The sequence below is a fragment of the Antennarius striatus genome, chromosome 19, assembly GCF_040054535.1.
Source record: "Antennarius striatus isolate MH-2024 chromosome 19, ASM4005453v1, whole genome shotgun sequence".
NCBI lineage: Eukaryota > Metazoa > Chordata > Actinopteri > Lophiiformes > Antennariidae > Antennarius > Antennarius striatus.
The window spans coordinates 11,457,824-11,475,012 of NC_090794.1; the positions used below are offsets into that span (position 1 = coordinate 11,457,824).

General features: G+C 39.8%; 1 protein-coding gene across 1 annotated transcript; it reads right to left on the minus strand.

The window, feature by feature from the left end:
• Nucleotides 1-1,633: 1,633 nt before the first annotated feature.
• Nucleotides 1,634-7,932, minus strand: elovl4b (ELOVL fatty acid elongase 4b). The gene is made up of 7 exons (XM_068342918.1): nucleotides 7,681-7,932; nucleotides 6,125-6,216; nucleotides 5,595-5,782; nucleotides 4,312-4,392; nucleotides 3,585-3,756; nucleotides 3,373-3,500; nucleotides 1,634-2,862 (listed from the first exon to the last, which is right to left on the minus strand). The coding sequence occupies exons 2-7, from the start codon at nucleotides 6,189-6,191 to the stop codon at nucleotides 2,584-2,586; spliced, it is 915 nt and encodes a 304-aa protein (XP_068199019.1). The 5' UTR covers nucleotides 6,192-6,216; nucleotides 7,681-7,932; the 3' UTR covers nucleotides 1,634-2,583.
• Nucleotides 7,933-17,189: the final 9,257 nt, after the last annotated feature.

Sequence of the window (17,189 nt, forward strand, 5' to 3'; positions counted from 1 at the left end):
CTGTATGACATCTCCCTCCCCCTATAATATGCCATGTAATACAATCCCGGCAGGGGGCGCTACGCCCACACCAAACTGTCAGCTGCAAGTGCTGAAGTTATATGCAGCGCACAAACGGAGGGGCAGTAAAACGTGAAGTTTTTCCACTTGGTGCGGCACGAATGAGCTCCTTAGTCATATTATTTCTAATGAGATCATTGAGTAGCTGTTCGGGTTTGCACAGGTTTAACCTCTCAGACTGACCCCACCGCCACACACACACACACACACACACACACACACACACACACACACACACACACACACACACACACACACACACACACACACACACACACACACACACACACACACACACACACACACACACACACACACTGACCCTCTGGGTGACTGCTTAACCATCAACCAACTAATTAGACTATATTTAATTGCACCACATTACCAGGTAGGAGAACCCTAACGTTTAAGGAAACCAAGCACTGGATAGTTAGTGTTAAGGGACATGTATGTAGGGTTTCATCAACTTTACAACAATGTGCATGTTTTAAAGGTCTGTGCAAATAAATCTGAGCAAACTGGCTGAATTTCCATGCGTGTGCATGCGGGGATCTGTGTATTCATACAGGTATCTGTGTGTGCATACAGGGATCTGCGTGTGCATGCAGGTGTATGTGTGTGTGGTTTAGGTATGGTATGGCAGGTATGTGGTTATGCATTCCTGCAGTAGCAGGGGTGCAGGTTATAGTGACCTGTTAAATGCCTTTGATAGAAAAGCCTCGGCCCTTCTGCAATCCTCTTAGTCGCTGGCTTAGATCCCTCTGTGTCCCCATGGAGGACATCATCATCCCATCCAGTCTATCATTCATGTATTAGATTTCCTCCCATCTCCACCCTGATGCTGTATATACAAAAAGACAGTGGCGATGCCTCAGAATAAATGTAAGACTGCAAAGGACAGCATGGATATCAGGTTGGCAAAATGGATGAAAAGAACTCTGAGGTTTTAAGTGTGAGAATCAACAGTGGGGATGACAGCATGACAGTTGATGAATAATTTAATGTGTACCAATAGAGTAGTCACAAGTGTGCTCAGAGAAAATGGGATATTAGTGTTTTAGGCTAATGAAGAAATGAACATGTGCAAATGAATGCTGATGTGAGGGATGTTATAAAACAGGAATTTAGATTTACAGCCTTGTTTTCTTTTTTATAAAATAAATGTATAGTATGAAAGCCAAATATTATTAAAATGTATGGTTTTTTTGCAGACACGACCTGATGGCAGATTAGCCAGGGCTTCTCTTCCAGTGACCTGCTTTCCTCAATAACTCATGGAGTGACGTGGAAATAAGCTCTTTTGCAGCTAAAGCCAATTTAACCCCAAAGATTAGGGCAGATCTGTCTGGACAGGGCAAAGACACAGCCTTCCTCTGCTTGTCATACACCTATTACTACCACCTCAACCCTACACCTACTGGGATGGAAGAGACTGAGACACGCAAGAAAAATGAGAAAAGGAAATAGGGAATGTGGGAACCAGAAAGTGATCACAGACAGATTCAAATATTTGATTTAAAACTGTGTGGACATGTTCACGCCATAAGTCAAACAGACACACACAAGTAGACTATTGGGTGTTGAGATTGTCTTTATTTCACTTACATGTGTAGCCAGAAGCTGTGTCGCTTTCATTTTTAATGAGACAAGGAAATGATTTGTTTTCTTAAAAAAAAGAAGAAGCTATTTTCAGGATAAACTTCCCTTCAGTCCTACATGGCAGTGAGACAAAAATGAGCTGAACTTCACACTCTTATTCTTGCACCTCAGCTACATCGCACAGCAAAAAGAAATAAATGAGGACCCACAAAAATATGACATACATACCCACACATTTGCAAAAGAGCTACAAGAAACTAGACCTTTCCCATAGTGGTTTACTGTACAATGAACACAAAGATAATTTCATTCTGTAAATGCAGCAGAGAAAGTCCATGCCACAATGGATTTGATTGATCGTTTGATTGATGATGAATGGCAGTGACAATAATGATATTTTGGGATTTCTCATTTTCTAAATATGGACATCTCCCCCGAACCAAAAACCCCCTTTGGTATAAATGTGTTCTGCATATTCTTTTTTGGTAATAATTAAATTATTTAAATCTCTTTTAGAGTGCTAGAAAATAAATGTGCATATTAAATACTATTCAAGCTTTCAGTTACAATACCAGAATCCAGAGTAAAAAAAAGTAGATTTTTGGTTGACCAGTTTGTGGATGTTGGGCAGTTTGTAGGTCTTGTAATTTTTTGGTCTCACTGCGGTCCAGACAGGAGAGAGCTGAGCCTCCATCATCAGCAAAAAAGAAAAAACACCCCTCTCTTCCATCCACGTCCAGATCCCTTACAGACACATCCACAAATACACATTCCTACAATTTTACCTCTCAGGTGGTCACAAATCACATTCTTCTACATGACCTGCAGGGATGATGCAGCCCTTCTGCTTTGAACTTGTTTATCTGATCCCTCCCCTCCCTCTCTCGCCTTTCTGTTCATCACCAAGTTACCTATCTTCCCCATTTACTCCCTTTTGGCTCTTCCTTTCTTCTGCCTCTTCCCGTTATCCTCCTCTTCCTCCACTTTGCTATGACCGTTAGTTACCATGGAGTTTCCGTTGGCGACAGGCTTGGCCTTCTGAATGGAGTAAGGTTTGCGTCGATAAGCGTGATAGTAGAAGTTGGCGAAGAGGATGATGAAGGTTACAGCATAGCCAATCAGAGCCCACTGCATCCAGGCAGGGAACGGGCAGCCTGTGTAGAGGGAGTGGCCGGCGTGGCCGATGGTGACGTGGAACTGGATCTGAATGATAACACACAAACAAAGAGATAAATCATTTAAAAAAAAATTTAATACATACAAAAAATGTAAACAAATGCAAAACTATTTTCTATGCAGTGTACTATAAAAACACTTGTATACTGTAGATACTCCTGTATCTGGGACCTGGCATGGAGAGAAACATTTGCATCTCTGAATCAAACATTGGTATAATTTGTTCACAGCAAACAACATTTTATAATATTGACACTGACAGACAGACAGACCCCTCACCAGTCTTCATCTAGAGCTTTAAATTGTTTCACTGTTTTGACCAGATGTAAAATCTGGATAAAATACAGTTTGTTTAGGTGGGAATTACTTTTTATTTTCATTTACCGACAGATCACACAGGCACGTACGTACGCACACACACACACACACACACACACACACACACACACACACACACACACACACACACACACACACACACACACACACACACACACACACACTCGCGCATAATTATATCCTGCCAGTGATACCCACCATCTGAATAATGGTGAGGTATTTCTTCCACCAGAGGTACTTTTGCATTTGAGGACCCAAAGCTGCCAGGCCATAGTAACCGTACATCAGTACGTGGATGGAGGAGTTGATTGTTGCACCAAAGGACGCTGTAGAAACATAAAAGGGGTTGATTTGTATCAGATCTAATGGTACTTGTAGCCGGATACCATAAAAGGGATCTTCTTACTTACATTGTCCCCCGGGGACCCATTTGATGCCAATCCACCAGAGGATGAACATGGTGCAGTGATGGTAGACGTGGAGGAAGCTGACCTGATTGAACTTCTTCCTCAAGATGAAAAACACTGTGTCCAAGAACTCCACTCCTTTGGAGATGTAGTACCACCAGAGAGCAGATGCTATCTGGAGACATAAAACAGTGTGTCGTGACTCACAGCATCTCACTAAGGGGGACCTCAGACTGCTGTGTGTGTAACAGCATGATGTGTGACAGTATATTGCCTCATTTCAGATGTAGTTGTAATTATTATAATTTCCCGTAAGGATTCATGAAAAGAAAAGTCACTCTAGATGCATTAATGATTAGAAGCACCACAACAATAAAGTAATCACAACTAATCATTGGCCACATACACCTGCCTATAGTACACATGGTTTTTCTCTAACCGCAGCATTGTGGCATCACGCCAACATGAAAGAGCACTGCTAGAAAGTGGAGATGGGGGTGGAGGGTTGTGGTGGTGAGATCAACCAGTTCTGCCTATCTGAGGGCAGGCCACACCCTGTTAGTCCTGACGTCACTGGAGGTATAAATATTTACCTCTCTGTTTCTGTCCTTTAATCCAAACTGAAATAAATGGCTTGTCTGGAAGCAGCACAAATGTGTGTGAAACCATCCGCTGGTGTGGGACTGGCGCAGATGTGTTTTTTGTGACATTTGTGTTGAGGGGAACTTACCCTGACTTCATTGACATCATTGGAGTAGTTGACAGGCTGACAGAGGTAGCTGTACCCTGCTGCTCTAGAGCCTATTAGCAGCTGAGGAGAGGAGAGAAGCCAAAGTCACAAAGAGGCCCAGAAGGAAGTTATGACGTTCCTGAAGTCAGAGGCGGCGGGGGATCAGTAACAGGCCGGGCGTCTACTTACTAGAGGTTTGTGGTTCAATCCAGCCTGTGGCCCAAATGTCAAATTATCTATGGGCATGACACTGAACCCCAAATCGCTCCCAGTGGCTGTTCCACTGGTGGGTGGTGTGTGTGTGTGTGTGTGTGTGTGTGTGTGTGTGTGTGTGTGTGTGTGTGTGTGTGTGTGTGTGTGATGGTGTGAATGGTTACCATTCCTAAAGATCAGATGGTAAAAATACCACCACTGCATGAACATCAGTGTGTGAATGCTGGCTGTCCTCAGTCAGACTGCTGTTCAAAATAAATCTCATGCACAATCACTGACTAATAGCTAAGCTGATATAAAACACACTCTAGACTTGGTGCTCATGTTCAGTAATTTAATTAAGAGTCTCGTCTCTATAAATCAAATAATACATTTGTCACAGTCTTCAGTGTAATTTTCTCTCCACTAACCTTGTTATCTTTTCTTCAGAAAATGTATGATCAGTGTAGCTCACAGCAAGCTAGGAGCTAGATGAAACTTGGATAATTGACAACAGCCTCTATAACCAAGTGTTCTGTGATGCATTTAGTTTTATACCTGTAATCTTTTAGATCTACAGATTCTAAGAACACTTGTTTTATTATCGTGTTCTTAGTCTGTTTGTAACGTACAGTGTGTCCCCGCGCATTCGCGCATCAAAGATCGCGACTTCACCTTATCGCAAATTTTTGGTAGGCAGTCACATGATACCGTACGCACATTCTATTGGCTAACGGCATCCGGAAGTGCACTTGATTCCGTGAGTATCAGACTTACGTGAGACACAAAAGTGCTTTATACAGTCGATAAGAATATGGGAAAAGGTACTACAGATAGAAGGTGGTTTAATATCAGTATGGGGAGGGTTCATAAACGTTTAAATAACTGTAAATAATAAGATAAATAGTTTGTTGCTCTATCGCGGAATTCGTTAATCGTGTGTGGTTCCTGGAACGCATTAGCCGTGAAGAACAAGGGCGCACTGTATGCAACATTTCTGTGCGCACAGATTCACTGTCATTCATAACTTCTTCCTTGTGAGACTGTTATTTTGTAGTTCTCACATCATCCCTTTGAGCATCAGCCCTTACCTCTTTGGCGATGTAGAAATTGAGTACCACCATGCTGAAGTTGTAGACGATCAGAGTCTTCCTGAGCGTGTAGGGCTGGCGGTCCTGCATGTATCTAGGCCCCGCCCACAGGAAGAGCAGGTACAGGCAGCTGATGGCCAGAGTGGGGAGGGGAGATGACATCAACGGCCAGTTCTCCACCCGCTTGTCTGAAGGAAATGAAATGGATTTTGATGTGACAGACTTTGCTATGAAGTTACTCGTTCACATAATTTGCAATAAATGCCCACAATATAATTATCAACAAAGATGAGCTTTGGTGACACTTCTGAGAAGATAACATTTAGACACTTGTTTAAAATGTGAAAATGTCTTTTCTATGTGCTCTTCTCATTCTAAAAGGTAATGAGTAAACCTGATTTCTGATCATATACGGTAAAAAGGGAACATGAATAAGACATTTATCTGATAGGGCTCCTATGTGATGAAGAAACACGTCATTCTAATCTTAATGTTGTTTGAAGTCAATTGGACTTGAAGGAAAAGCTTACCTGCTATAGTAAGGCTCCATTTGTAAAACTCTACTGTGTCATTCACAAAATGTGTAACAACCTCCATGGCTCTGCCTCTGGTCTTGATTACACTGATGGAAAGAGAAACCAGGTCAGTAGAAGTCACCCAAATTCAAATACAAGTCCTACAGTGACAGCAGTATGTCAGCAGTAAAGCATAATATTTGATATTCTGTGTTTAGACAAACACACTCAAATATTCCTCTGATATGCCGGTAGCTTGCTTACAATTTATTTATTCACACATGCAGCACATCTGAAATGCAGGAACAAACTTTTTGCTATTACACTGTTTTCAGCATCCCTGTAAATGACCTGAAAGGGCACGTCAGGCCCATTAGACATGATTTTAAACTGCATGGTAACAGTATCCTCCACTGGATGTTAATGCACTTTCTATTGATTCTTATGACTGCTGGTCTGTCACAACAGGTTGACATAATTGTAGGATGAAAGCTATAGGGTAATACCTCTTCTTCTGAGTCGTAGACTAGTCTCACTCTTGAAGATGCTGTATGTATATTTATTTATTTCTGTCCATTGACCAATTCTATCATCTTTATCTTTACCTTAACAGGACCACTATGACATAAATAACAAAAAGTCATCAATACGTGGACATAGCTCATGAAGAGACAGACATGTGTGCATCATTAATTCATATAATAAACAAGTCGAAATCACCAGAGAATGTCTCTGTATAATCTATAATTAATCCAATGCCTCAGCTCAGATGCTCTATAAATAAGTAATTACGGTGGACTACTGTCCACTGCATGCTGAAAGTTAAATGCTAATTATTTAGAATATTACTGCACATGGGTGTGAGCGTTAAAGATGATTTGCAAATGTTTCATTTTTAAGGATTTAGTTTTGCTCACAGTGAGTTGCGGAGGGAGATGAGACATCGGGGTTAACCCGGTTTGTGTGCGCACAAAAAGACACGGGCGCATGTGTCAGCAGGTTTCGCTCGGACCGCTCAAGAGGCTTAAATTCAATTGATCAACGAGCTTAGATGGAGGCCTAAGTACAAACGAGCCACAAAGCTTCGATGGTTATCTACACAAATATCCAATGGCAAACCACGACCATTAAGGAAATGGAGACTATACATTTTATTGTTAGAAAAAGAATATAAATATATATTGCATTTTTATGTTAACATAACAATAAAATAGTTTACAGATGGGTCTAAATTAAATTAACCAGGTGTATCTTTCTCAAACACTACATCAAATATAGTCTCGTTTAATTCAAATGTGGGATTAACAGGTGGGTGGGTGAAATCTGGAAGAGCGAGAATAAGATTATGAAAATCGCACTGTCAAATTTACATTATATACAGTAAATAAAACAAAAAAAAAACGTTTTTACCGAAGGGCTGGGCTCTTCTCAAACCGGGCTGCTTAATTACTCCCAAAAATGACAGGGGAACTGTCTCTTTCTAAGGCCAGTGGTTTAAAAGCACTTCCTATGCTCGAAACCCATTTACGATATTAAAGAACGCGCTCAATGTTGAAAAAGGAGTTACTTACGTCCTCGATATTTAGGAGCGTGTAATGACATCCGGTGCTATTTTGATGCCCACCTCCTTTCAGTTACTGCTTCAGTCGTCGCTCGCCGTTATTGCTTACCGGTATCAACACTGCACCAGACGCAGGTCGACATTAAGCAGCAATTTGGCAAGAAACTGGACAAGGCAAGTGAAAATCTATGACTAACATGGGCCAATTATGCATTCAGTCCGTTCTGCTCAGCCTCATCATCTTCCTCCGAGCTCCCTGGTCACGGAGAAGGCGGTTGGCAATGCGCATGCGCAAATTTTCTCCTCTGTGTCGCGCGTGCACGTCACACGCAGTCGGCTCATGGCTTTGGACTTCAATGACAAAGACAATCAGGCTAATTAACGCTACTTTCGACAGCTAATCCGCAGTACTTACTATATGACTAAATAATCGATGAACTACCAAATTATCCATTTGAATAAGTTGTTATTTTATTTCTGAAATTCATTCTCCGTTCGTACAGCTTGATATTTAGTTTATTAGGAGGTTATTTTTGTACAGGTACAATCTTGTCACATGAATGCGCTTTAACAGGCGCTAACATGTGTCTTTCTAGAGTCCACCACTAGATGGCGCTATCGCCTTTCAATGATGCCACTTCTCTAGGAATCCGGACTGAAGCGCACTCCCAGCAAGAAAGTTTCTGTTTGGGTTTTTTTTGTTGCCGTAAATCTACCCAAACACCCACACATTTCAAACCACATTGAGCGCCGGGACCTGGATCTGTCATGGCTTTTTTAGGGGCTTATTCTTCCGCTTGTCTTCACCCAAAGACACTTTGTTAATCATTCAGTTTCTAGTGACATGTTTCATAGTCACTGGACAAACATAGTACATTACAAGTGCACCACCAAACATGTGAGTTAAATTTGTTTCTGACTAAATGGATTGTTCCTGTCATTTCCTCACATGCATCCATTTGGCACAAAGTTTTCAAATGGAGTAGAGTGTGCCATCTTTGAGGGTTTAGAAAGGCTCCATCTTTTCCCTGTGCCATTTATGGATTAGTTATTACCGTGACTTTCCATGGGAAATAATGACAGACCCTGCTGGAACATGGTAACCTGGCCTGAAGAGCAAGTAGAGTGTACAGTGGAGAATGAAGGTAGTGAATACAAATCGATAAAACAGGTGATCCCTAGAAGACTGTGATGGAGGTTAAGACATATTGACTCCATGTTCCTTCATCCAGAAATTGGAGGCATCCGTCCATTTAATCCTTCTGTGGAGCCAATACCTGGAAGAACCAAATGACATGAATACGATGAAGAAAATACCATCAAAAGAACATTTATTTCTCTCTTGGCTGAGTGTAGTTGAGTATATTAACATTTACACAAGCATGGTTTAGCAAAATTCACATCGTATAAATACATCGAAGAGTTAAAAGGAACTAAATGTTTTCTCCTGGCACACTGTATTCAATTAATTCCACATTTGCCTTGATGGTTCAGTTCATAACTGCAGCTACACTGTAATTATGGTACTTACAGTTATTTGCTCAGAAAATACAGAACCCTTAATTTTTAAAATGGACAATCCTACAGACATCCTCTCCATCCATGCTTGAAAATTGGAAAGAAAGTGGTAGGTTTTGAAGGGTTCATTACAAAACGAAGTGTGTCAAGTCAAATTGGAATATGAGTTGCTTTAAAAGCGTATCTCATTTCTGTTCATTCCTTATCTCATCATTTTAAAAAAATAGAAATTAAACAAAGTGTTTCTTTCTGATGCCAATGCAAATGAATGTTTTATATGTTGTGAGAGTGTCATAGTTACATGCTGTAGGTAAGAAAATACAAAAGGGGCTCTATTCATTGACTTGACATTGCAAACAATCATCACTTATAAACCACAAGAAGTGGGTGGCAGTGGCTGCAAAGATCCCACACTCTATTTTGTTCATGTGTTGTTTTGTTTAAGATGAGAGCCAAAAATTCTGGATAAAGATGATTGATTGTTACAACTCCTTCCCAGGTTGTCAAGTTTTGCATGAATAGCTATTTTGACAATCTAAAAAGTGGGACTTAGCCATCGGTTATCCTCAGAATCACTGGTCTAATTACAAACAACAACAATAACAATAGAAATCATGCATGGTATACCTTTAAATTTGCAAAGTAAATTTGAAAATCTGTAGATGAATTGTTGGTCAGCCAGTCTAAACTCTAACTACCTGAGAAAAACCAGAGAACACACATTAGTGCCTTTATAGACCCACAGCATTGGCAACCTGTCAAGTTAATGATTGATCTTCAGATCCTTTGAGTTACTAATGAGGCACTTCATAGCTTTGCCCCTGCCTACCTTTCAGAGCTACTGGCAGCAGCAGTGATGGGCCTTTAACATCACCTGACTACAACTAAACAGAATAGTGGTGTATTCTTGTTTGTATGGAGTCTATATGCACTGCATTTGTGTGCACATTGAACATGTTGTAGAGGTACATTGTGCATTTGTTAGCTTTTTAAAAAAAAAAGTAAATCACTTTGTAACCTGTGTTTAAAAAAGTCATTAGATAAATATTTCAATTACTTACCGAGTACTGACAAAGTTTGTGTCGAGGTAGAGCTGGGCGTTCGACAACTGATTGGCAGATTGGCAGCAACATTTCCATCAGTCTGCCCCAGGGCAGCTGGCTATGAAGGTGGTTTACCCCCACCGGTGTGACTGTGGAGGGAATATATAATGATTCAGTTTAAGTGCATTAAGTTCAGCCCTCGAAGAAAGTGTTATGTAAAGCCAATCCATCATCATCATCCATTAAACTGCAGCCTCCTTGTCTGAAGATCAAGCATTAACACAGTGGTAAGTAAACATCAACTCTCCCATCCCTCAGGTGGTGCATGAGGGCATGCTGCTCTGAATGTCAGTGTCATTTTGTACATAAGACTAAACCATGAGTTGAAAAACAGAGATCCATTGCAGTGCTTAGCACAGCTCAGCTGGATTGTTCTTACATTCACTTCCATGCACACGCACTAAATCTGTGTGGACCTTCACAAGTTTGTTATGTTAAATTATTAAGTGTGAGCAACAAAAACGGAAGGAGGCATATTTGCTGTGAAAAAACAAATGTGTTCATTATTGGTCTGTAGTGCCATGAAGCGTATGAGGGCAACGTGAGAACTTGGGGGTCGATGTGATTGTGAGTAGAAAGAAAGAAAGCAAGAAAGAAAGATAGAAAGAGAGAGAAAGACAAAAAAACAAACAAAAAATACATAAATAAATAAAAAACAAAAAAAATAAAATAAAATTACAGCAGCTGGAAAAGATAGCTGCTCTGGTCTGTGGTGTATAAAAACTCAACATAAAGATTCAATCATACATAAATGAGCTAATGTTTTAAGTCCAATAATGGCTAAGATATGTCATATATGTGACATCATGTGATGAAAAAAATGCTTACATTATCTGATAATAATGGAAGAAAGAAAAAATGAGGACTTTGAAACATCTATCACATATTAAATTTAGTCAAAATAGAAAGGAGAAAAAGAAAGCAATGTCTAAGATTCCAGTCAAGAAGATGGAACCTGAATACTTTATCACAGCACCACACAACATGGAGCCATAGATTTGTTTGACCTGCAAGAACCTACTGACACCAATACAAGGAAGGTACCAGATTAATCACTGCTAATTTAATTTACAATTTGTTCAGGTCAAAAGGTGCATCAAGAGTATTACTGCTATGAAGGTATATATCTGAATGCCTGTGTCAAATTCTTTAGTGCAGAGTTTGTGTATCATGTGTTCATGACTGAACTTCCTGTTTTCACCCTTCCTATTTTCAGCCTTTGGAGTTTCTTCTGTCTTTTCATTGTTTGTTCTGGTTGCTCTTTCTTTCACTTCACTTCACTCTTGGCTTGTGTATTATATTTTCATAGCTTGTGAATTTACTGCCTGTTAATTTTACATGCCCTTTATCACTGTTTATGGTCTTTATTTTTCAGTTTTACATCTGGCAATGCCTTTTGCAAAAGGGTAAAGACTTAACAGATTCCCACCCAGCAAAGCTAGAGTGTAGAAATCTCTTTTTAGCCCCCAAAGCATTCATCAGAGATATATTAGTGTATAATTTACGCTGGAACATACTGTGGACAAACCACCAAAATTTCTCCAAGGGAAATTTCCTTGTGTAGGTCAAATCCAAAGCTGTTTTCCACATACCTCTGGAGCAGTGCACTGTTTTATGAGAGTCTTTTGGGAAATTTCTCAAAACATTCTCCACGCAAGGGAGTCATTCCTTTCACCTCCTTTCTCCTCCTGTAACTGTGATGGGCGGGAGGTCAAAATCTTTCAGCAGGAAGTATTTTAGGAACAGAAAATGTGTTTTGATTTTGAAAAATACACTTGCAGCACATCGCATTACTGTCACCACCAATGGCAGTGTTCATTTATGTACGAGAGGAGTAGTGCAGAGAGGGACAATCCACGTCCTGCCCCTGTTTCAGCACGTGTGGTTTGAAAATTACAGGCTTCAAGAGATTTGGCTCTTAGAGGTTGCAAATACTATACTTGACTTTTTCAGTGGTGTTGCTGTGTGTATGTTCTGTAGGTAAGTTGTGAACCCATGTAGTAAATCTTTGTTAATTCTTATCTGTGTCTTCACAATGCCCATGCATCCCAAAGGCAGGCCTCGTCAGTGCATCATACCGTAAAATGGTATTTTTGTTCTAGACTAAATACAGTGGGTTATCATTCTCAGAATAATAGTGCAATTTCCCACAAATTCATGCTTCTTTAATTTGTGTGCTTGTCCTAACTACAGTTTCTCCAACTGCATGTAATTGCCATGGGTAATTTTCTTTCACAGTTTCTGTGCAATCTAGGTCAGGCTTATTCCATTAGTCTTCATATGGTTTTAATTTGAAGGGCATATGCATCAGTCCAGTCTGAGAGCTACTGTAACAGACTCCCTTCAGTAGCTGCCATCCATCCTGGCAAACTAGATATAGCATTCAGCTCCAGCTTGTGCCATTTTTAGGATAACTGGCCTTTTACTGCTTTCCATAAAACAGGACTTGAGCGGCATACTCTCAGTGGATACTGTCTGTACGCTGCATGTGCACACGTGTGTGTCTTGTCCTGATTTGAACTATGCCGTATAAGTGCAACCCTGTTAGTTCCCAGGGCCCACATCAGGAGGGTACCTCAAACCTGGAATGGTGATGTAGTGCAAATTTTCTTTCTTTCTTTTCTTTCTGTACCATATTTTAGTTTTTCTTTTTGTATTCATCCACATCGTGTGCCTATGCAGACTTTCTAGTTAACTTTTACACACACACACACACACACACACACACACACACACACACACACACACACACACACACACACACACACACACACACACACACACACACACACACACACACACACAGAGCCATATTTAAGCTTTATTTATACAGGTAAGGTTGGCTGGGTTAGCAGCACTTCCATGAAAATGTGGTGGTTTGGATTTGGTTTGTTGTTTTTACTCGGTTAGCGTGAAGGTTTACTTTCCTCTGTATATTTAGTTGTTTCCTTAACCTTGTATTTTCTTCTTCTTAATGACTTCTTACTTACCTCCTGTGAGAGTGTCTGTTCCTGCCTGATGCTTTCCACCTGTGTCTGATTGTCTCTGAGAATCTGTTTGTGTTCAACTTTATCATTTAAAGTGTGTCTATTAACCAATGATTTCCTGTTCTTCTTTTGATGCCTGGTGATAATATCCCTTCTAAGTTTTTGTTTTCCTCCTGAGTGTCAGTCATTTACACGTTGACTGTTTTTCTGAGAGTTATTCCTTTCTTTGCCTCTGTTTGGGTTTATTTTCTTATTAAATCCCTGAACTTAACTGCTCCTGTGTTGAACTTCTGTATGTACTTGAACTGCAAACGATAGAACCAGCTGACCCGTACTAATTTAGCACATAACCTTTAGGTTGAACTCCATGAACTTACAGTCTTGTGTGCTTAATAAGAGCATATTTAGAACCACTTTCTGGAGAATATCGTCATTTGGAAAGCCGTTGAAACCATTTGTAGCAATTCTGTTGACAACCTCCATCTGTGGGTTTTGCTAAGTGATGACAGCTATGAAGATTTTTAAGCGCAGTCTCTATTGTAACATAAAAAAAACTCTGCGGAGTCACTTCGATTCTCTCTCTGGCAACTGGATACTAACCAAACCCCACTTCATTGACAAAAAGTTGCCTCATGTCCTGTCATGGAGGTTAAACTTGGAGCACGGTGGAGCTCTAGCTGCCTGAGAGCTCCTTCCACTCTCCATTTGATGCTGAACCTACTGATGTCAATTCCTGGTCAGCGATAGTTCTGCTGATCCATTACTGACCAAATAGTTAATTCCTGCATTTTTCACTAGTCCTGCTAAGAGACAGATAAACAAAGAAGCCAACAAACAAACAAATACCATCAAAACAGGACCTCCTTGGGGGAGCTAGCATACATAAACAGTTAAAGCAGCTAGTTGGTGTAATTATTTATAAGAGCCTTGAGAAGAGTTGGAACTGTATTTTCTTTGGTGGCTTTGCCAATAATTCCAGTGAAATCATTCGTAAATCACTCCCAGTAAAAAGCTCATGAAGTATCAGGTAGTAATTGCAGCAAGTTTAATGAATCACTACACCAAGGAAGAAAAGATGAGATACTGAGTAATATGAGGACCTCCTGATGATGGTAATTATCACATCTAACAACCGTGTCATTTAAAATCTGAGTATTATAATCATCTCCAGGCATGAATCTAAGTGTGGAATGGTTAACTCAACTCACCCGTGGGGAGTCACATGCTTCAGTACTATCCTCATGCAATTAAACTGCCTTAGAATAACATCCCCATGACCCCACAACGCAAGACGCTGCATCACAAATCACACATCAACCGAGTGAATATCATTACCAAAGAAACAAGAACAAATCCCAACCATCACCATCATGACACGACCACCAAGCAAGCAAAAATGCTGTAAAATACAAATAATACAATCGGGGGTTAATGGGCTGTTGCTGTGGACAACATGGCTTCTCCACACAACACAGAACACCATCTGTGGTTCTGAAATAACAACTAAGAGACTGTAACATTAAGGAAAATACATGTCTAGTTTTCTTTATACATGGACAAAGCCTAAATGAGGAGTAAAAATACAACAGATCGCACGGACATACTTGTATAACACATTTGTGTTTCAGTCTGATCCATTTTGATTTCCGGAAAGAACAGGTGAGCGAAACCAGTCCCTCTCCTTAAGGGACTAGATAATAGTCAAAGCATTACATCTACAGTACATCTAACATGTAAATTAAATCCACATGGCATTACTTAATTAAACCTAGCCCGATTATTATGTCAGGTATGCTCTGAAGAATTTTCATATTACAGTACATTAGAAAACTCATGCCAATTTATAATCAATATGGTAAACCTGCAACTTGTTTGTTAAAAACGTGGCAGTAAACAGCATCACCCCACTTAGTAGAGAACACGCTGCTATAAGGGTGCCCCACCCCTCCATAGGCTTTGTTTAAATTAACCTGGTAACCCCGTTGAAAAATCTTTGTGATTACTCATGGCACATTTGATCTGATTTCTTGAAGCACAAAGTTGGCTGGTAGGTCTTTCTGGGAGAACATGGTTCAAATTTCCAGAAGAAATTCCAGAGGAGATGAGGAAGGAAGTGATTGAAACAAATCAGTTCAGAGCTACAAAATTATTTTTCAGGCTCTGGCAGGTACACAATATCTAAATTTAAAGAAACAATGAGGAACCAAGAGGTGTCTGTTAGCAAAAGCTCATTTATGAGGTCAAATAAAGGAATGAAAAACATCCAAGGAACTGTATGCCTTTCGATGGCAAAGAAATGAGGCAAAAACCACTGTTAATGTAGAAGAAAATAAATACCTACCTGAATTTTACAACAGAAAAATTTGATGAGCTTTGGGAGAATATTCTTTGAAATATTCAGTCACTAGCTGACCAATCTGGAAGGCATCCCGTTTAGCATAAACAGAACACAGTAGTCTACATAAATAACATTATACCTGTGGTTAAGCATGCAGGGGGCAGTGTAATGATGTGGGGATACTTTGAAATAGGATTCCTGCTCTTTACCAGAAATTTCTGAAAGCAGAATGCCAGGCTATCAGTCTGAGGTGCATCTCAGGCACATCTGGGTCACACAGTACTAACAGTTCAGGGTACAAATTTAGTACTTTTTTATACTGTATGCAGTACTATGAAAGAAGAGCTGCTTTGTGAACCGATTGAACGCCAGGGTCCATAAAAGGAAAGCTGCTAGACATTTAAATTAGTACTGTAAAGACTGATTTTTGAAATAAAATATTTAATGTAATGATTTGCTTCATCTGCTTCTTATTTTTCATTACTATCTATTAATCTTACCCTGTGTTTTTGACAGAATTAGTTTGCAGCCCTTTTAATTAAACCATAGAACCAAAATTCACATGAAAAAATCCCCTCAAACTATATCCAGTACATCAACTTTGTTTTAAATACTGTGAAAAACACTGTTAAACGCACCTCATAAACCATTTAACAGGCTATAACAATGAATTTGTATTCTTTATGTGAACAACATTGCATTCTGTGCCTATGAAAATATGATAATAGTTTCAGGGAAAATATGTGTGCCCTTGGACTAGAGTTTGCTGGAAGCAGTTACACTTGGTTCACTAACTTGGCGTTGTAACAGGAAATCTCATTCCCAGGACTCTTCCTCATTGGCACCAACTATAGCCACTTTTATTTTAATTGTAGTGTGAAAAATTTGTCACAGTGCATGGTGGATGGTTTTATTTAAATGCTTATTAAACAAGTACCCTTCACACAAAATAGAAGTTATTAGATCAGTTTTAACAGGGTGTGCGACTGTGGCCTGGAACGCAGGAGCCAGCATGAGGGACTTCCAACAAACTGTGGTCACTAATTATGTTTGCAGCTGCTTCAACATCTGCCAGTAAGCCCGTAATTGGGAAATGGTTAATGTGCAGATAGATTGAAACGAACTACTGACACACAATAATTTACCAAAGTAATGCGCTGCATCTTCACTTACAGGATATGATTCATGTCAGCCATTGTGTGACTTTGAAATAATCTTTCCAATTACACACTAAAGATGCAGTTCAATGAAATTGTATTTTACATACAGATATGCTCCATCTTGCTGCAGCACAGGTGAGCACTTGATGATTTTGGGACTGAGTGAGCTGTGGTTGTGACATTTCAGGTATTTCACACTTAAAATAAAAGTATGTACTGTATGTATGTGTTTTTGTTTGCTGAGACACTCATTATGTGTTAAAAACCTGATTTTGGTTGAAGTATTTTGCTGTTCATAGGAATCAAAGTCTCCTGAAAAACCCTGCATCTATAAGGCTCCTAACCACTGGTGTACTTATGAACTTCACTTATATAATCAGATTGTTACCTAATTTTTGTCAGACATTAAATTG